The following is a 15,634-nucleotide window of genomic DNA, read 5'->3' as shown; positions in this document are numbered from 1 at the left end:
GGGAGGCAGGTGCTCATGGCTCTCTCTGCCCAGGCTCGGCGGGGGGCCCAGCGATGCCAGGGAGGTCATGGAGCACAGGTTCTTCCTCAGCGTCAACTGGCAGGACGTGGTACAGAAGAAGGTGAGCCCCGCCACCTACCTGCTCCTGCAGGAGCCCTGCCACTCAAGGGTGACCTTGGCCAGCTCCCCTGTTCCCAGGGTCCTGAGTCTGGGCTCCTTTCCTCTGCAGCTTCTGCCACCCTTCAAACCTCAGGTCACCTCTGAGGTTGACACAAGGTACTTTGATGATGAGTTTACTGCCCAGTCCATCACAATCACGCCCCCGGACCGCTGTGAGTATCTGGCCATCCCTCGGGGGCCCTGGCTGGGTGTGGAGGGGTGGGGTCTGCCCTTGACCCCCAGTTCTGGAGAGTAAGCTCATGGGTCCCCTCCCCGAGTCTGGGCAGTTTGCCTGCAGTTTGCTTGCAGGGCTTTTTGCTGTTGGGCGGTGCACCTTTGAACCCAGTGAGGGTCACCGGGAGCCATTTGCCACAGCACATTCCAGAGCTCAGGCGAGAGAGGTCTGGGCAGGAGGCATATGGGAAGCTGTCAGTGCCAGGATGGCACATTCGTAGCTGTCTTTGGGGCCAGATTGGTGCATTGATTCTGCACCTGTTAAGAGTTCTTGCTCTCACTCACCCATTGCTGGGGACACAGCAGTAACTGAGACAGCCTTGGCCCTGCCTTAAGGGAGCTTTGGGCCAGGTGGGGTGACAGCCCAGAGTGGTTAGGTCTAGGGTGTAGAAGCCCAGGGACTGGGGAGACCCAGAGGAAATGCCTGACCTGGCCTCAGTCAGGTCGGGTGGCTTCCTGGAGGAGGAGACATGGCAGCTGAGCAAAAGCAATGGCATGTGGGAATAGTGCCCAAGAGTAGGAGTGTTGCAGAGTCCGGAGTAGCTGGGGGGAGAAGGGGGCCCAGGGCCAGAGCAAGAGGATCTTGGGGGCCTCTGGGAGGAGCAGGCACTTGCTGTGTGGGGAGCCGGGAAAGGTTTGGTGCGGGAGGGGGCAGGGCTGCGCCTGGGCGGCTGGAGGCTGGATTGGCGGGGCAGCAGTGGCAGCCGGGGCAGGGGACGGGGCGAGGTCTGGGCTGGACCAGAGTGTGGCGCCGGATGGGGGAGCAGAGTTGGTGGAGGGAGCAGCCTGTGGGGCCTATGGGCCCAGGCTCTGGTCGGGGGTGGGCCGCTGTCAGCGGGAGTCTCTAGTAGGTCTTCCCTGTCCCGTCCCCACGGGTGGCCCACCGGCTGGGGGTTCATGCTCCCTGCATTCCTTCCTGAGGCTGGGCCCCCTTGCCTACCCCTGGGAGGGCACTCGGGGTGCTGGGCCCTCTGCAGGCCTGTTCTCCCCAATCCACCTCCACCCGCCCCCCACAGATGACAGCCTGGGCTCCCTCGAACTGGACCAGCGGACCCACTTCCCCCAGTTCTCCTACTCGGCCAGCATCCGCGAGTGAGCAGTGCCGCCGCCGCCGCAGGACGCACGCACGGCTGCCGTCACCGCCCCGGGGGCCTGTCTTTTTTGTTCTTACAGACTTTATATTTTGCCTTTTTTTGTTTGCATCCCCATCCCTCACCTGCTCACCCCATTTCCAGTTTTTTCTTCAGCCCTCTGCCAAACTCACCTCAGCGGTCCCCGTGGCCCTGCCTCCAGGACCCTGTCCTGTACTCACCTTTGTGCCCAGACCGGGATTCGGGAGACTCTCCGCTGCCCGCCCCCGGACCAGGCCTTCGGGTGGTTGGAGAGATTCCGGTTTTTAATCAACACCAGTCCCAGCGAGGGGCGGCGCATGGAGCTGTGGGCCCTGCCTGGGTCTCTGGCCGGGTGCCTGCCCCTGCGCCTCTGCTTTCTCGTGGGACGCCTCGTGGGACACAATGCCTGGCGGACAGTGCCCTGGTGCTCGGGGCTCAGGGCGGCCTGGCGCGGGCGGTCCGGCCCGGCCCCTCCCCCACAGGGGCAGAAAAGCAATAATGTCCAGGGACAGGCAGGGGGCCTTTGGAAGCCGCGGGGTTGGGGGTTTGGGAATCCCTCGTGTAGATGGGGCGTGATCTGCCCCTTGGGGCACGAGGGGGGCCCAGGGGATGGGCACTGCCTCCTTGCCCTGCCTTCCTCAGCCCCCCCCCCCCAGCTGCTCTCCTGACCCTGTGGATGAGGCAGGAGGAACATTTGGGGACGGGCCTCCTGCCGCCCCATCCTGTGCCTTACCAGGGCTTCCTTCCCGCCGGCCTTCACTCCTGCTGGGCCCCGGGCCGGCCCCAGCCCTTGCCAGAGGTTGGGGGCGGGGGTCATCCCCCCTTTCCACCTGGGGTGGAGGGCCCCGATCCGCTGTTACACATCTCGCACCGAGACAGTGTTGGGCCCTGTGGACTGGGGTCAAAGGGGGGGGGTGGGAATGGGGGGGGGGTCTCTGGTACATACAGGGGTGCAGCCTCTGAGCAGGAGAGGCTCCAGGGCCCTCCCCTCTCGCCTCTCCCTGGGCCCCACATTCTGCAGCCTTAAGGTGAACGTGTGTCAGTGCTGTGGGCACGTGTGTGTGGCCTCAGGCTGTTGTGTTTGTGGATGGCCCCTTGCGTCTGGGACGTGGATGCACACGGGGTAGGGTGTGTGTGCATGCGTGTTGGGTGTGTGTGTGTGTGTGTGTGTGTGTGTGTGTGAGGGCAAGCGTGTCCCGGCCTTGAATGCGTGGTGTGTGTGGGCTTGGGCCCTGTCCCTGGCCCGAGCATTTCATCCCATAGGGGAGGGGTGCTGGCCTGGTGGGGAAGCCACACCTGGGGTCCATTTGCTGCCCAGCCCCCCTCCTGCCCTGCCCCCAGCATCTCCGGGTGTGTGGAATTTAGTTGTGGCTTTGATCTCCCTGCCCCACCTCCTGTACTAGGTAGTTCAGAGAGAGACATCCTAGGGTGGGGTGCGGGGTTGGTTTGGGTGGGTGGGGGGTATTTTTCCTTTCTGTGTGTGTATGTCATTTGACAATTCTCTATCCTCCCTACTGGCCTTCCCTATTCCTCCCATTTGTACGGTACAAGCAATAAAGACACTCGTTTCGGACGGGGGCCCGCTGCCCTGGGCCATTCCTTGCCTCTGGAGCCTGGCCCTGCTGACCTGCTCCTGGGACGTGTCCGCTGTTGCGGGACCTGGGCACCTGGAGCCACGCTCACCCTCTGGCCGTCGGGGTGGGCAGGTGGGGCTCAGTGTGGGCGCCCCTGCGGGTGGAAGCTGCCGAGGGGCTTGGGAAGCTTCCTGGGGTGTGCGGGTACGGTGGGCAGAGACCATGGTGTAAAGAAGGGGAGGACAAGGGTGAGGTAGTCGGGTGGGTAGCTCTGAACAAGGAGCGTGCGTGAGGCGTCACTGAGCCCTAGAAGTGGGCGCAAAGGGAGTGGGTTCACTGCATGGGGCCCTTGGGCCCTAGAGCTGGGCATTGCCTGCACGTTGTCTTCTCCCCACTTAGGCTAAACCAGGGAGTCTTGAGGCCCCCAAATTCCAACACAGTCCTTGGTGTACGAACGGGAATCGTGGTGGCTGTCAGCTGGGGGCACCTCTGGTGACAGCCCTCACAGCTCTGGGATCCTCTGACGGCCGCCCCCTTTAGCCCGGGCTTCCCGGGCTTGACTCACTCTGCCCACACCTGGGGACCAGAGTGGCCCCCGCACAGGTGAATTGAATGTCAGACTTCGCCAGAAGGCGGTAGGGCTTCTTCACATGCACGGAATCTCAGAGATCTTGAGTGAGGGTAAGAGAAAAGTCAGATGCGGTGCATAGGAATCTGCTTTTGCTGCAGCTAAGACCCAAGGAATGCGTGGCTTTTTCTCACTTCATGTGGACTTCAGTAACAAAAGTATGTCCCGGCGGTCATGAGACAAGCAGCGGAGAAGCTTCTAGAGAAAAGCCTTCTAGTTTTCCCTCCAGTGGAGGCCCCTGAGGAGACCCGGGCCAGTTCGTTTTCACGTCACCCCCCTTACTCTCTGGCGGGGGCTATCCTGCGCCTACCTCAGTCCGCTGGGTCACCTCGCGGCCCCCCGGGTCCCCGGTGCGGGGCCCACAGGCTGATGAACCGCTTCCCTCGGGCAAACATAGCTCCCTTGCTGTAGTGGTGCTTCCTTCTGTAGAACTTTTCCCAAAGGGACTTTCAGCTGGGAGCATTTTAATAAAATTTTACCAATTGGAAACCTTAAGTTTTGAGTAGATTAATTTTTTTGTCATTTGCTTGTGGGAAATTTCTCGTGGTGTGTGTGTGAGAATAACGTGAGCAACACCAAAGTCCGAGGAAGCAAGTAAAGTGAAAATGAGCCTGGATCCCAGCTCCTGAGCGCTCATCCTGGTGCTCGCTCGTTTCCTCTCCTCTCTGCAGATGCACATGGCATCAGATAAAGGTTCTTTCCCTTCGGTTTGGTTTGGTTTGGTTTTGCGTGGCTTGCCTCCCAGCTGTGGCCTACATTCTAGGGTGGCTGGAATTTAATACGTGTCTGATAGCTTTCCAGAGTGTGCTGATTCACAGATTTTTACCTTTATCTTTTAAATAATTGCAGGTGCAGGCTTGAAGAAAACTTCGAAAGAATAGTACTAAACACAGTTCTAGGCCTGGAGCACCTTGTAGTGCCCCGAAGGAAGGACCCGCTCAAAAGCGGCCAAAGCAGACCCTCCCTGATGGGGGGTATGTGAAGGGACCTGGGGGCCCGTGGAAAGTACCCCCGCTGGGCTGAGAGTACTTGGAGCAGCAAAGGAAATAGCATAGTGCTGGCTTCTACCCAAAGTTCACAATCAGTGAGTTCGCAAGCAGATAAATGATCAATGGTGGGAACAGACGTAACTGAACGGACTTCAGGTAATTTCTGTAGATGCTGCGCCTCCAAGGTGTGGGCTGCAAAGTGACTTCCTTCCAAAGAGGACAGTATAGAAAGGGGGGAAGCAACCTCTCCATGAAGAAACCTGACAAACATTACCTCAGCCGGTGATCAAGGTCAATATCAACCATGTAACTCCTGTTGGCAGGAAGTGCCCTTGATAGGCGATGAGGGTGGTATCCCAGTTGGTCCGTGGTTGTGAGAAATGCACTACACTAAGGAGGTTGGTGGGGGAAAGCAGGTGTGGGGTGCAGGGGAACTCTGTTCTCTTTGCAGCTTCCCATAAACTTGCTTTAAAATTTGACTTTAAAGGAAGTACAAGCATTCTCATTGACCCTTCATGCAGGTTCCTGTGACCATTTTCTGCTTACTCTCTCCTCCCCGCTGAGTGTTTACATATCTGCCCTGAAGCGAGAACATTCTCTGGCACAGCCAACAGTTCAATTAACCAGGTCGGGAAGTGAATACTGAAACAACCCTCTTCTCTCAGGTCTTTATCAAATTTGACTAATGGTCGCACTCCTGTCGTTATACACAGAAGAACAGTCACCTGGCTGATGACTCCTGTTGAATTCAGTTGTCAGGTTTGAAACTTAACAGGGCAGTTATGTCACAGAATGTTCTAAAGTTACGGCTTGTGGCCTGATGTTTCCCCACGGTTATAGTCAAGCTACCTTTAGGAGGAAATTTGAGAAATGTGCCCTTCTCCCTGCATCCTCTCAAAGAGGGACGGGACATTCTGTCCCATGACTGGTGATGACTTTGATCCCTTAAGGTGGTGACTTGTCAGGTGTCTTCACTGGAAAGTTACTACTTTCCCTTTGTAGTTAGTATCTTGTGTAGAGATACTCTGAAAATGTAGATATCTAGGTTTTGATCAAGTGTTCAGGCAAAGGGAATGGCAAGCACAAAGGCCCTGAGGCCGGCAGGTGCTGGATGTGTTTGGGGAATGTAAAGAGGGTGTGTCAAATAGAACAAGGGAGGGGGAGAACAGAAGGAAATGGGGTTAGAGAGGTAACAATGGGCCGAAGGGACCATGTGGCCAAGGTAAGGAGTTTGGGTGTTCATGTTAGTGTGACAGGAAGTCATTGGTTCAGCATCTCACATTCTTCTCACTTTTCCAGCCTTGCTGACCTCCTAGTGCCTGAAAATAGCAACCTCTTTCCTACCTCGGTGCCTTTGCTCATGCTGTTTCCACCACTTGGAATATTCTTCCCTCCCTTTGCATTCCTCGCTCCTTGCCTTTCAGGTTTCACTCCAGCATCACTTCCTCAGAGAGGCCCTCCAGGCCACCCTTTCTAAGTTATGTCCAGCCTGTTCACTTACTCATCCAACAAATACCTGAGTACATGCCACGTGCCAAACTCCGTTCTAGGCACTGGGAATACAGCAGTCAAAACAAAACACCAGCCAAGCCTTGCCCTCCTGGAGTTCACATTCTCATCGGGAGGGAGGCAGTAAATAAACAGGCAGTAAGTGCTAAGGAGAGAGTAAGTTACAAAGAATGGTGATAGGAAGTTCTCAGGATAGCCTTTTTCACAGGGAAGGTAGCATCTGAGTAAATACCTTAAATGAGGGATCTCTGAGGGAGAAGCATTTCAGGCAAAGGAAACAGCCAGTGCAAAGGCCCTGAGGTAGGAGCGTGCCTGGTGTAGGTGAGAATAAGCCAGGAGTTGGGGGGAGGGCTGAGAGATGAACTCAAAGGTGTGTGGGGATGGGTGGGAGGATCAAAAAGGACCTCGTGGACTTTGAAATTGAGGGAGATGGGAGCCACGATGGAGTTCTGAATGGAGGCAGAGTGCGATCTGACTTGGGTGCGCACAGGATCCCTCTCTGGCTGCGTGGGGGCGGGGCGGGGCAGACTGGGGGGGATGGGAACCAGGGAACAGTGAGGAGTTCGCTGTGCTAGTCCAGACCCATCGCTGGCCACTTGTCTTAGTAGTTTTGAAACAATCCTTACTTTACAGCTGAGGAAAGGGAGCCTCGGAGGGGCTGTTTCTGATCCTAAAGGAAGTAGCAGGAAGAGGGTTTGACTCCAGCTGCCTGACCTTAGGTTTGGAGGGGCCAGAGCCAACCTGCATAGCATTCGCCATCACCTCTGCACCTGCCCAGGTGAGGCATGCTCAGCGCGCATGCGTGCAGGCACAGTTTAAAGCAACCGCCGCGGGTCTTTCGCTCCAGCAGGAAGAGGGGCGCTCGGCTTGGTCCTCGGACGCCAGTGTGGAGAATGCTGGTGAGATGCAGCAGCCAGGGTCCCGCCTCCCGCCTCCCGCCTCGGACCTCTCTCCAGGCGCTGACCCCCACCCCTCTCCCTTGCAGAGTCCCGCCGCCGCCTCCCCCAACTCTCCCAGCGCCCCAGACCCCGACAGCATCCCCGAGGGCAGCCAGGAGAGGCCCCCTGGGCCGTGCGCGCCGCCGGGGCTGGCAGAGGCGCTGAGCGCGCTGGGGCTGGAGGGAGAACGCGAGTACGCTGGGGACATCTTCGCCGAAGTCATGGTGAGCGCTCCCGGGATGCCCTCCCGAGAGGGCAGCAGAGGGGTTCGGGTTAGGCGAGGTGAAAGCTGGCCTCTGGCCCAACACCCACTCCACAAGGCTTCCCGAACTCCCACCTCCCTGCAGCCCCTCCTACTTGTCCCTCGCGTGTATTCGTTCACAAACACTTAGCAATTTATGAACAGATGTTTTTGAGCATATTCTAGGCCCTGGGGATGCTGTGGTGAGCAACATAGTCTGCTCTCGTTTCGGACAACCAAGCAAACAGGCGGTAACAGCAGAAGGGAGACTGCGGTGCACGCCCGGTCATCTGCAGATGCCTGTGCAGGATAGGCACTGTCTGAAGAACTACTGCAGGCATGAAGCTGTTTAAGAAAGTAAAGTGGGGAGTGTCTCTACCCAGCCGGGGAATCTGTTAGGAACTGAGATACAGGTGTGATCCAGAGAGAAATCCCTGCCCTTGTGGTGCCAGCAGCCTAGGGAGGCAAACAGAACACACAAGGGAACACCAGATTATCTCCAGGCTGAAAATGCTAAGAGGACCATAAAGTGCTGACACAAAGCGGGATGGGTGCAGGGAGAATTCTGTATAGGAAAAGTCCAGGGAATCTGAGCTGAGGTTTCAGCACTGCAAGGAGCTGGGGAAGGACCATTCCAGGTGGAGGGAACTGAGCATAAGTGCAAAGGCCCTGGGGTAGGAACAAGCCTGTCCTAGTCTAGGGCTAGAGAAGGCTGGTGTAGCTGGAGTGTGGGTTGTGAAGGGAGAGAGGGAAGAGGTGGTGTTGGCGCAGGGAGCAGCGCCTGAGAGAGCAATTGAGGTTTTCTCCTGAGGGTACTGGAAGCCCTGGAAGGGTTTTAAGCTGGGGAGTTCCTTGGCCAGTTTTGTAATTTAGAAAGACCCTTCTGGGTGCTCTGAGGAGGATGGGTTGAGGTTTGGTGACGGCTAGTGGTCTGGAAACCCAGGGGGAGATGCTCAGGAGGAGCCGTGGCCATGGGGGCTACAGATTGGTGAGGTGGATTAGGGAGGCGTCCAGAACAAAGTCCAAGGCTCTAATGGGGCATAAGGAATAGAAACACATTTGGAGAAGACGTTGGAGGCCAGTTTCAGTGAGGCGCTCAGGCTTCGGCCAGTTGGTGCGAGGAGGCTGCTGCACTGGGGGCTGGAGCTCAGGCAAGAAGCCGAGGCACAGGTGGGGAGAGTGAGGCCCTCCCTGCCCAACCGCAGGTGTGCCGCGCGTTGCCCCGGAGGGCCCTGCCCCCGACCGTGACGCCAGAGATGCGCGCGCTAGTGGTGGACTGGCTGATCCAGGTGCACGTACGTATCCGGCAAGGGGCAGGGCTGAGCCCGCGTCGCAGCCTAGAACCCTGGTGGTCACTCACGCCCCTCCCCAGGAGTACCTGGGCCTGGCGGGCGACACTCTCTACCTGACGGTGCACCTACTGGATTCCTACCTGCGCGCCGGCCGAGTGCGCCTACACCGCCTGCAGCTGCTGGGCGTGGCCTGCCTGTTCGTGGCCTGCAAAATGGAAGAGTGCGTCCTTCCCGAGGTACTTTCTGGAGTGGGGCCTGGGAAGGTGGAACTCTAGCTCGTTGCGTCACAGATGGGAACACCGCCTGTGTGCGGAGCTAGTGCTTTACCTATTCTTGGAATCCCAGCATATCTGTATGAGGCCAGATACAATGTGTCCCTTTAGCAGAGGAGGAGACTGAGGCCCGGAGAGAGGAATACCTTTGCCCAAAGCAGGTGGGACTTGGACTCAGTTTTGAACAGTTATAGTCAGTGCCTGATCAGAACTCCGTGCTAATCAGAGCTGCCTGGTGAGGTACGGAGAAATATTTCCGTTTTATAGACGAGGAAACTCCATCTCAGAGTTTCAGTGATGTCCATGTCACACAGTGTGAAAATGGTAGTTTGAAGTCGAACCCAGGTCTTTCTGATTCTGAAGCCTGTGCTCTCCCTGGCTTCCAGAGAACAAATCAGTAGCCCCATCTTACAGACCAGGAAATCGAGGTTCAGAACGGAGACTGAACCGATCCCAGGCGCTACAGGGCAGGGAGCAACCAGCCGGGGTCCAAGACTCTCCCACCTCTTTCCCCGCCATCCGCAGTCGGCCTCCCTCTGCCTCCTGGGCGCTGGCTCCTTCTCGCGGGCCGAGCTTCTGCGCGCAGAGCGCCGCATCCTGAGCCGCTTGGATTTCCGGCTGCACCACCCGGGCCCGCTACTTTGCCTCGGGCTACTGGCCGCGCTGGCGGGGAGCAGCCCCCAGGTGCAGGAGGGAAGAGGGCAGAGGGGCAAGTCTCCCGCGGGTAGGGGCGTGGCCTGTACCAGGACAGGGGCGTGGCCTGATCTCCCCGTGGGCCTTGGCAGGTGATGCTACTTGCCACCTACTTTTTGGAGCTGTCTCTGCTGGAGGCCGAGGCCGCAGGATGGGAGCCCGGTCGGCGCGCAGCTGCGGCGCTGAGCCTGGCGCACCGCTTGCTCGACGGGGAGGGCTCCGGCCTCGAGCCCTCGCTTTACAGGTACGGCTCCAGGGGAGCGCCTCTGTGGCTACAGGAACCTACTTTCCTGGTCACTGTCTTTCCCGTCTCAGAGAATGAGAGACAATGGAGGGGGCACCCAGACTTGATTTTTCTGGATGTGAGAGAAAATGGTGTGTCTGCCTAGTCTGGGGGTTTCGGAGAATGAGGTGTTTGTCCAGATTTAGGGACCCTTAACCTTGCCCCTGGGTGGAAGATAGCGTATCTTCCGGGCCTCGGGAGATCCGAACTGCGTTCCAGGGTTGAGAATGAGAGGTCTGCCAACCTCGGGTCCCCCAGCTCCCCTTGTGGCCGCAAATGGGGTGTCCCTTTAGCTGCCAGAGGGGCGCCCCCCTCCTTTGTTAACCATGTCACTGGAGGCCAGGGTGAGTCCTCTTTTCTCCCAGCCCGTGCCACCCCCCCCTCCCCCGGGGTAGAGCTGGATGTCTGTACATCCTCAGCCCCGCTCCGTCCCTCCCCGAGGTTCCGGCTCTCCACTGGCTCGAGAGAGCCCCTGAACGGTCCTCGGGGACCCCAAGCAATGTGTCTTCTCAGCCTCGAGCCTCCCGCTCCGAGGACAGGTCGTCTTCACCGCTGCCCCTGCCCCCGCCTCAGTTTCTCCGTCTCCCCGCCGCAGCCCCGCGGAGCTGCGCCCGCTCGAGCCATGCATGGCCCGCGCCGCGCTCCGAGGCCCCGCGCCTGGCCGCGCCGCCATCTTCCTCAAGTACGCGCGGCCCCAGCGCCAGGGCACCAGCCTCGCCGCCGCCCGGCTCCTCCGCCGCCCCCAGCCCGGGCCTCCCTGAGCCCGAGACCCCATCAAAAAAGACTGTCTGTGTGTATCCGTCTCCCACTTAAATAAAAGAGGTTTTTTTGTTTTGTTTTGTTTTGTTTTTAGTTCTGAGCGCTCTCCGTCCTCATTGGGCGAATTCTGACCCCTCTCTCGCTTTTGATTGGTTACTCCCCAGGCCTCTCGTCTTTCTGATTGGATGCTCTTTACCGAGTCCCTTAATGGCGGCTGGGAGACACGATGCAAATTCTGGACCCGTCCGCCAGGGGGCACTGGCGTACTTCCGCAAGCGCGGCTCGGCGAGCTAAAACTAGGTTCCCAAGCGCAAACGTCTGCTGGAGATAAATGGACAAAGATGCTGCAACCCGAGTGGCTCTCGGCCTCAGGGTTGGGGAGAAACTAGGAGGGATGGGCACTGCGGGAAGCTGCCCCACTCATAAGGAATGCTACCTCGATGTGGCTAGATTTTCAGATTTTGCTCAAGTGAAGCTGAAAATCTACAATTCCATAAGTATCTCTACTTCCATATGTTAGCAACTAATTCAGTATTTTTTAATGGTTGCACAAGCCCAGCACATCACATGCTGGCCTGTGGGAGTCATCAGTTTGTGATAGTATGGGTCTTTGATAGCAAGTGTTCTATAAATGGGATGGATTTACTTAATCCCTAGAGTGCCACAGTGTGAATGGGTATAAATTGTAGCACCGGTCTCATAGAGGTGTGATGAGGGTGTGAGTTAATATAATATAGATGTAGAGCTTTAGGACAGTGCCTGACACCTAGTAGCCGTTATGGAATTGCTAGCACTGCATCCTAGCAGGACTGCGAGCTAGCTACACTTGTCCCCCGTTTCTGCCAAACCCTCAGCACCTAGCTATTTAGTAAGTGCTCAGAAAATATTCGTTATAAATCAGTGGATCTCCACACTTTTTAATTTAAAAACACGCCTGAGGTGATCTCAGGAAGTCAACCTCAGGAATATATCAGACTCTTAACCAAGCTTAGGTTTGGAGGTGCAAGAGAGGAGGAAGTTTTTGCCCTGGAGAGGTTCAAGGTTGGAGGACCAGAGAGGGGGAGAGACCCACTCGGCAAAACGCGATAAGAGATAGAAGCGAATATGGCCATTGGGATGGAAGGTGCTGTGTTCAGGTTTGGACCTGTCGGGTGGGACCTGCCCTGTGGCCTCCAGGAAGAGGATGTGCAGTGCAGGGGGAGGGGAGAGTGGAAATCTAAGCTTGGTGCTTGGGGCTGAGGCCCAAGCCAGGGTCTTGCAGGGTGCAGGGGAGGGTGGTAATACATAAAGCACATAAAGTTATTCATTCACTCATTCCTTCAACAACTATACATGGATGCTGACTCAGCCAGGCACTTAGGATCACATACCTCACAGTCTCATGGGTGATAGGAAACGGGTTGTTCATTGTCCATTCCTGTGCCACGCCCTGTGCTAACTGCTTTATCTGCATAACGTAATTCAGTCCCTACAACTACTCTGAAGTAAACTCACTTGTTAACCCCAGGTTACACAGAAGGAAGGCAAGGAGGAAGACAAGGTCCCACCACCAAGTAAGCAGCTAAGGAGGGTTGAAGATCAACCGTCTCATTCACCCTGTTTTTCTTAAGCCTCTCATGTGCTTCCTTTTCTGTACACTCTGGTATTATTGTCCTGCTCACTCTGGGCTGTTGCTTGTTTGCGTTCCCACTGCTTTTCCTACCCAGACAGTGAGCTCCAAGAGGGCAAGAAGCAGATCTCTTTTGTTCATTGAGTTATCCCCTCCTCCAGGAAGCCTTCACTCACCACCTCAGTCTAGGGCAGGCACCTCCTCTGGACCTTCACAGCCCGTTGTGCCTCCCCCACCCAGGGTTCGACCCCCTATGCCTCTCCCGTCCCACCCTGGCCACTTTGCCAGAGCTTCCCAGGCTAGCCCATCGGGGCTGTCACTGTCTGGTCACTGGTCTGTCTCCCCGCTGGACTAGGGGTTCAGTGAGGGTAGGGGCTGAGGCTGTCCCAGTCCCTGCTCTTTCTCAGCATCACCCAGACCAGAGCTGGGCACAGAAGAGATACCAGTGAATATTTGTTGCAAAAATAAACAAATGAGTTTCCAAGTTGCTATCATTGTCCTACGGTACTGATGATTATAGAGAGTTCCAGGTAGTTTGGGTGATTTGCCCGAGTACTACCACTAGTAAGAAATAAAAGCCGGGAATTGAATCTGGGCAGCCCGAGCCCATAACTCGTGTTCTTATCTAAATATGTGAAATGCCTAGGGATCTGAAAACCTGCTTTCCACGAGGTTGCTATCTTCCGGCTCTTTCCCCCAGACTTGTGTTTTCCTTCCAGAAAGCTTTGGGAGCTTTGGGCAGGGGGGAGCAGAGCAGGCAGGAGGGTGGGAGGTAAGGGGAGTAGGAAGAAGGGAGAGGCTGGTTGAACTAGGGCTGGGGCTGATTTGGAGGACAGAAAGGGAAAGTCCTGAGGGGTTTCTCCAGACCCATAGGGGGCAGGCGGAGTCGGCTGCCGGAGGTGCGGGGGCGGAGAAAGGGTGGGGACCGGCCCCGCGGGGGGCGATGCGGTAGCTGCAGCGGCGGCCGCAGGAGTTTCCCACAATGCAGCGCGGCGCGCTGTCCCCGGTGCTGATGCTCAGCGCTGCCCCGGAGCCTCCGCCGCGCCCGCCTCCCGCCCTCTCCCCGCCGGGCCCGGGCCCCCGCCATGGCTCGGCTCGGCCCAGCCCTACCCCCGAGCCGTCGGGGGGCCTGGGCGCGGCGCTCGACAGCAGCTTGCGGGCCGCCGTGGCGTTCAAGGCGGAGGGCCAGCGCTGCTACCGAGAAAAGAAGTTCCGGGAAGCCATCGGCAAGTATCATCGGGCACTGCTGCAGCTGAAGGCGGCTCAGGGGGCCCGCCCTGGAGGCCTGCCCGCCCCCGCCCCCGGGCCCGCCAGCAGCCCGGGGCCAGCCCGCCTCAGCGAGGAGCAGCGGCGCCTGGTGGAGAACACGGAGGTGGAATGTTATGACTCTCTCACGGGTATGGGGCCGTCGGGGTGGGGGGCGCAGAGGGTGCATACGGAGAGGGGCGGGGAGTGACGGGCAACCATGAAGGCTTGGGCGGGGGGCTGGAGGCTTGAAAGGCCCAGACCTGGGGTTTGTGAAGGGAGACCCAAGAGCTGATCAAGGAGAGGGGTTGGGGTGTAGGGGAACACAGGGACGGAAGGGCTGGGGTGCAAGAAATGGGCTTTGGGCTGTCACCTGCGAACCTCAGGTGAGAAAATCTTACCCTGGATTAGCGATTCAAGGCCCCATCCCTCACCTGAGATCGCCTTTAGTACTCTCCCCCGCAGAAACTTTCCAGCTAATCACCCGCGAGCGCTGGTCTGTGTTTTCGCGCCCTCTAGCGGCGGCGCAGATTGATTCTATCCTGATTGGTCAGAAGATCGGCGGCCCAGGTGGCCTGAGCAATCTCTTAGGCCCGGCTCAGCCACCGGAAAGGGCAGGGGGTTCCTGCAGCCTGAAGACCTGGCTCCTAGCAGTCAGGTGAGGGCTGGGGGTGCCGCCAGGCTCTGCGACCACCGGTCCCGGTGTCCCCGCAGCCTGCCTGCTGCAATCGGAGCTGGTGAACTATGAGCGGGTGCGCGAGTACTGTCTCAAGGTCCTGGAGAAGCAGCAGGGCAACTTCAAGGCCACCTACCGCGCCGGCATTGCCTTCTACCACCTGGGCGACTATGCACGCGCGCTGCGCTACCTGCAGGAGGCCCGCAGCCGGGAGCCCACAGGTGAGGGCCGGACGAAGCAGGGAAAGGGGCTAGAGCAGAGGAAACAAACAAGGGAGGATCAGGGCAGAACTGCTTCGAGGGAGAGCTGTGCCTCCTCCCCAGCATTTACCTCTCCATCCACCTATTCCTTACACACCCACTCAGGCACGCACCCGCCATTCATTCACCCCTCCCCTCCCCCCATGTTCCTCTGACATTCACCCAACCACCTCCCATCTATTCAATCATTGACTCATCGATGCCTCCCACTCACCTACTCAGCCACTCCCTACCCACTCACCCCCCCATCTCCACCCACCCCCCCATTCTCATTCATCCACTCACTAACCCATTCACACACCCACCCACTGCTCACAGAGCACTTGCAGGCAGGCAGACCCCAGGGCGGACAAGGCTAAGAAATTTGCAGGGGTGGGGTCGGGGTCGGGGAGGCTTGGCAGAGCTGGAGGCTTGTTGCTTGCCCGCTAGGACATCATAGTCAGGGTGTGTGTGTGTGTGTGTGGTGGGGGGGACAGACACAATATCAGTCTTGTACTGAGGGCCAATGACAAGGGAACAGGACAGGTACAGGACCCAGGGCTGTGGGAGCAGAGGCAAGATGAGTTCTCTGGGTGAGAGGTTTGGAGGGAAGAGACTTCTCGCAGACGTTGTTGGAGGGTGGGCAGAAGAATGCCGGCTGGCCGTGTGGGAGCAGAGGCATTCCTGGCAGAGGGCACAGCAAAAGCAAGAGTATGGAGGGGTGAAAGGCCCCCGTTCCGCTTGCTGTGGCTGGGGCTTTGGGAGAAGGGCTCTGGCAAGAGCAGCTGGGGACAATGAGGTGTGAGCTGCTGTGGCACAGATGTCACCCACTGCCCCAGGACACCCAGATAATGCCGTACCCACCTCCCCTGCAGACACCAATGTCCTACGCTACATCCAGCTGACTCAGCTGAAGATGAACCGTTGCAGCCTCCAGCGGGAAGACAGTGGGGCCGGGGCCGGGACTCGGGATGTTGTTGGCTAAGGCCAGCCGAGGGGGGCTTGCCCTCCCCCCAACTCCCACCTCACCATGTAACCCCCCCCACCGACTTGTGTGTTTGCTGGTAAAGCACTTGTCACTGGTGACCATAACCTCTTTGTGTGGTGTTCTTGTGGGGACCAGGGAGGGGACGCGTGGCCTGAGCTTCGCCCTCTGGATCAGAGACCCAGAGGCTCAGGGGG

At 58.0% G+C, this 15,634-nt stretch overlaps 3 protein-coding genes across 8 annotated transcripts in view; all 3 read left to right on the top strand.

Moving 5' to 3' along the window:
• The window catches only part of AKT2 (AKT serine/threonine kinase 2), a 46,063-nt gene extending 44,219 nt beyond the window's left edge, over nucleotides 1–1,844 (top strand). For all 4 annotated transcript variants that reach the window (XM_027617594.2, XM_027617591.2, XM_027617593.2 and 1 more), the window contains 3 exons: nucleotides 34–121; nucleotides 230–332; nucleotides 1,410–1,844. In XM_027617594.2, coding sequence (XP_027473395.1) covers nucleotides 34–121; nucleotides 230–332; nucleotides 1,410–1,489 — 271 coding nt within the window. In that variant the 3' untranslated portion in view covers nucleotides 1,490–1,844. The remainder of the gene's footprint in view (nucleotides 1–33; nucleotides 122–229; nucleotides 333–1,409) is intronic.
• A 160-nt stretch (nucleotides 1,845–2,004) lies between these two features.
• On the top strand, nucleotides 2,005–10,760 carry CCNP (cyclin P). 3 transcript variants are annotated; one of them, XM_027617606.2, is made up of 6 exons: nucleotides 2,005–7,104; nucleotides 7,191–7,367; nucleotides 8,590–8,679; nucleotides 8,757–8,912; nucleotides 9,734–9,885; nucleotides 10,520–10,760. In XM_027617606.2, exons 1-6 carry the CDS (start codon nucleotides 6,991–6,993, stop codon nucleotides 10,683–10,685), a joined length of 855 nt encoding a protein of 284 aa, XP_027473407.1. In that variant the 5' UTR covers nucleotides 2,005–6,990; the 3' UTR covers nucleotides 10,686–10,760. The 3 variants fall into 3 exon arrangements, with proteins under 3 accessions (XP_027473407.1, XP_035581120.1, XP_027473409.1); XM_035725227.1 differs by having other exon boundaries at nucleotides 10,438–10,760; XM_027617608.2 differs by lacking the exon at nucleotides 10,520–10,760 and having other exon boundaries at nucleotides 9,474–9,872.
• A 2,336-nt stretch (nucleotides 10,761–13,096) lies between these two features.
• On the top strand, nucleotides 13,097–15,541 carry TTC9B (tetratricopeptide repeat domain 9B). Its single transcript, XM_027617609.2, has 3 exons — nucleotides 13,097–13,689; nucleotides 14,252–14,434; nucleotides 15,328–15,541. Exons 1-3 carry the CDS (start codon nucleotides 13,275–13,277, stop codon nucleotides 15,435–15,437), a joined length of 708 nt encoding a protein of 235 aa, XP_027473410.1. The 5' UTR covers nucleotides 13,097–13,274; the 3' UTR covers nucleotides 15,438–15,541.
• The last annotated feature ends 93 nt before the right edge of the window (nucleotides 15,542–15,634 follow it).

This window comes from Zalophus californianus, chromosome 17 (assembly GCF_009762305.2).
Source record: "Zalophus californianus isolate mZalCal1 chromosome 17, mZalCal1.pri.v2, whole genome shotgun sequence".
Lineage (NCBI taxonomy): Eukaryota > Metazoa > Chordata > Mammalia > Carnivora > Otariidae > Zalophus > Zalophus californianus.
The sequence above is the reverse complement of the archived record's forward strand: the minus strand, read 5'-3'. Positions and strand labels throughout refer to the sequence as shown.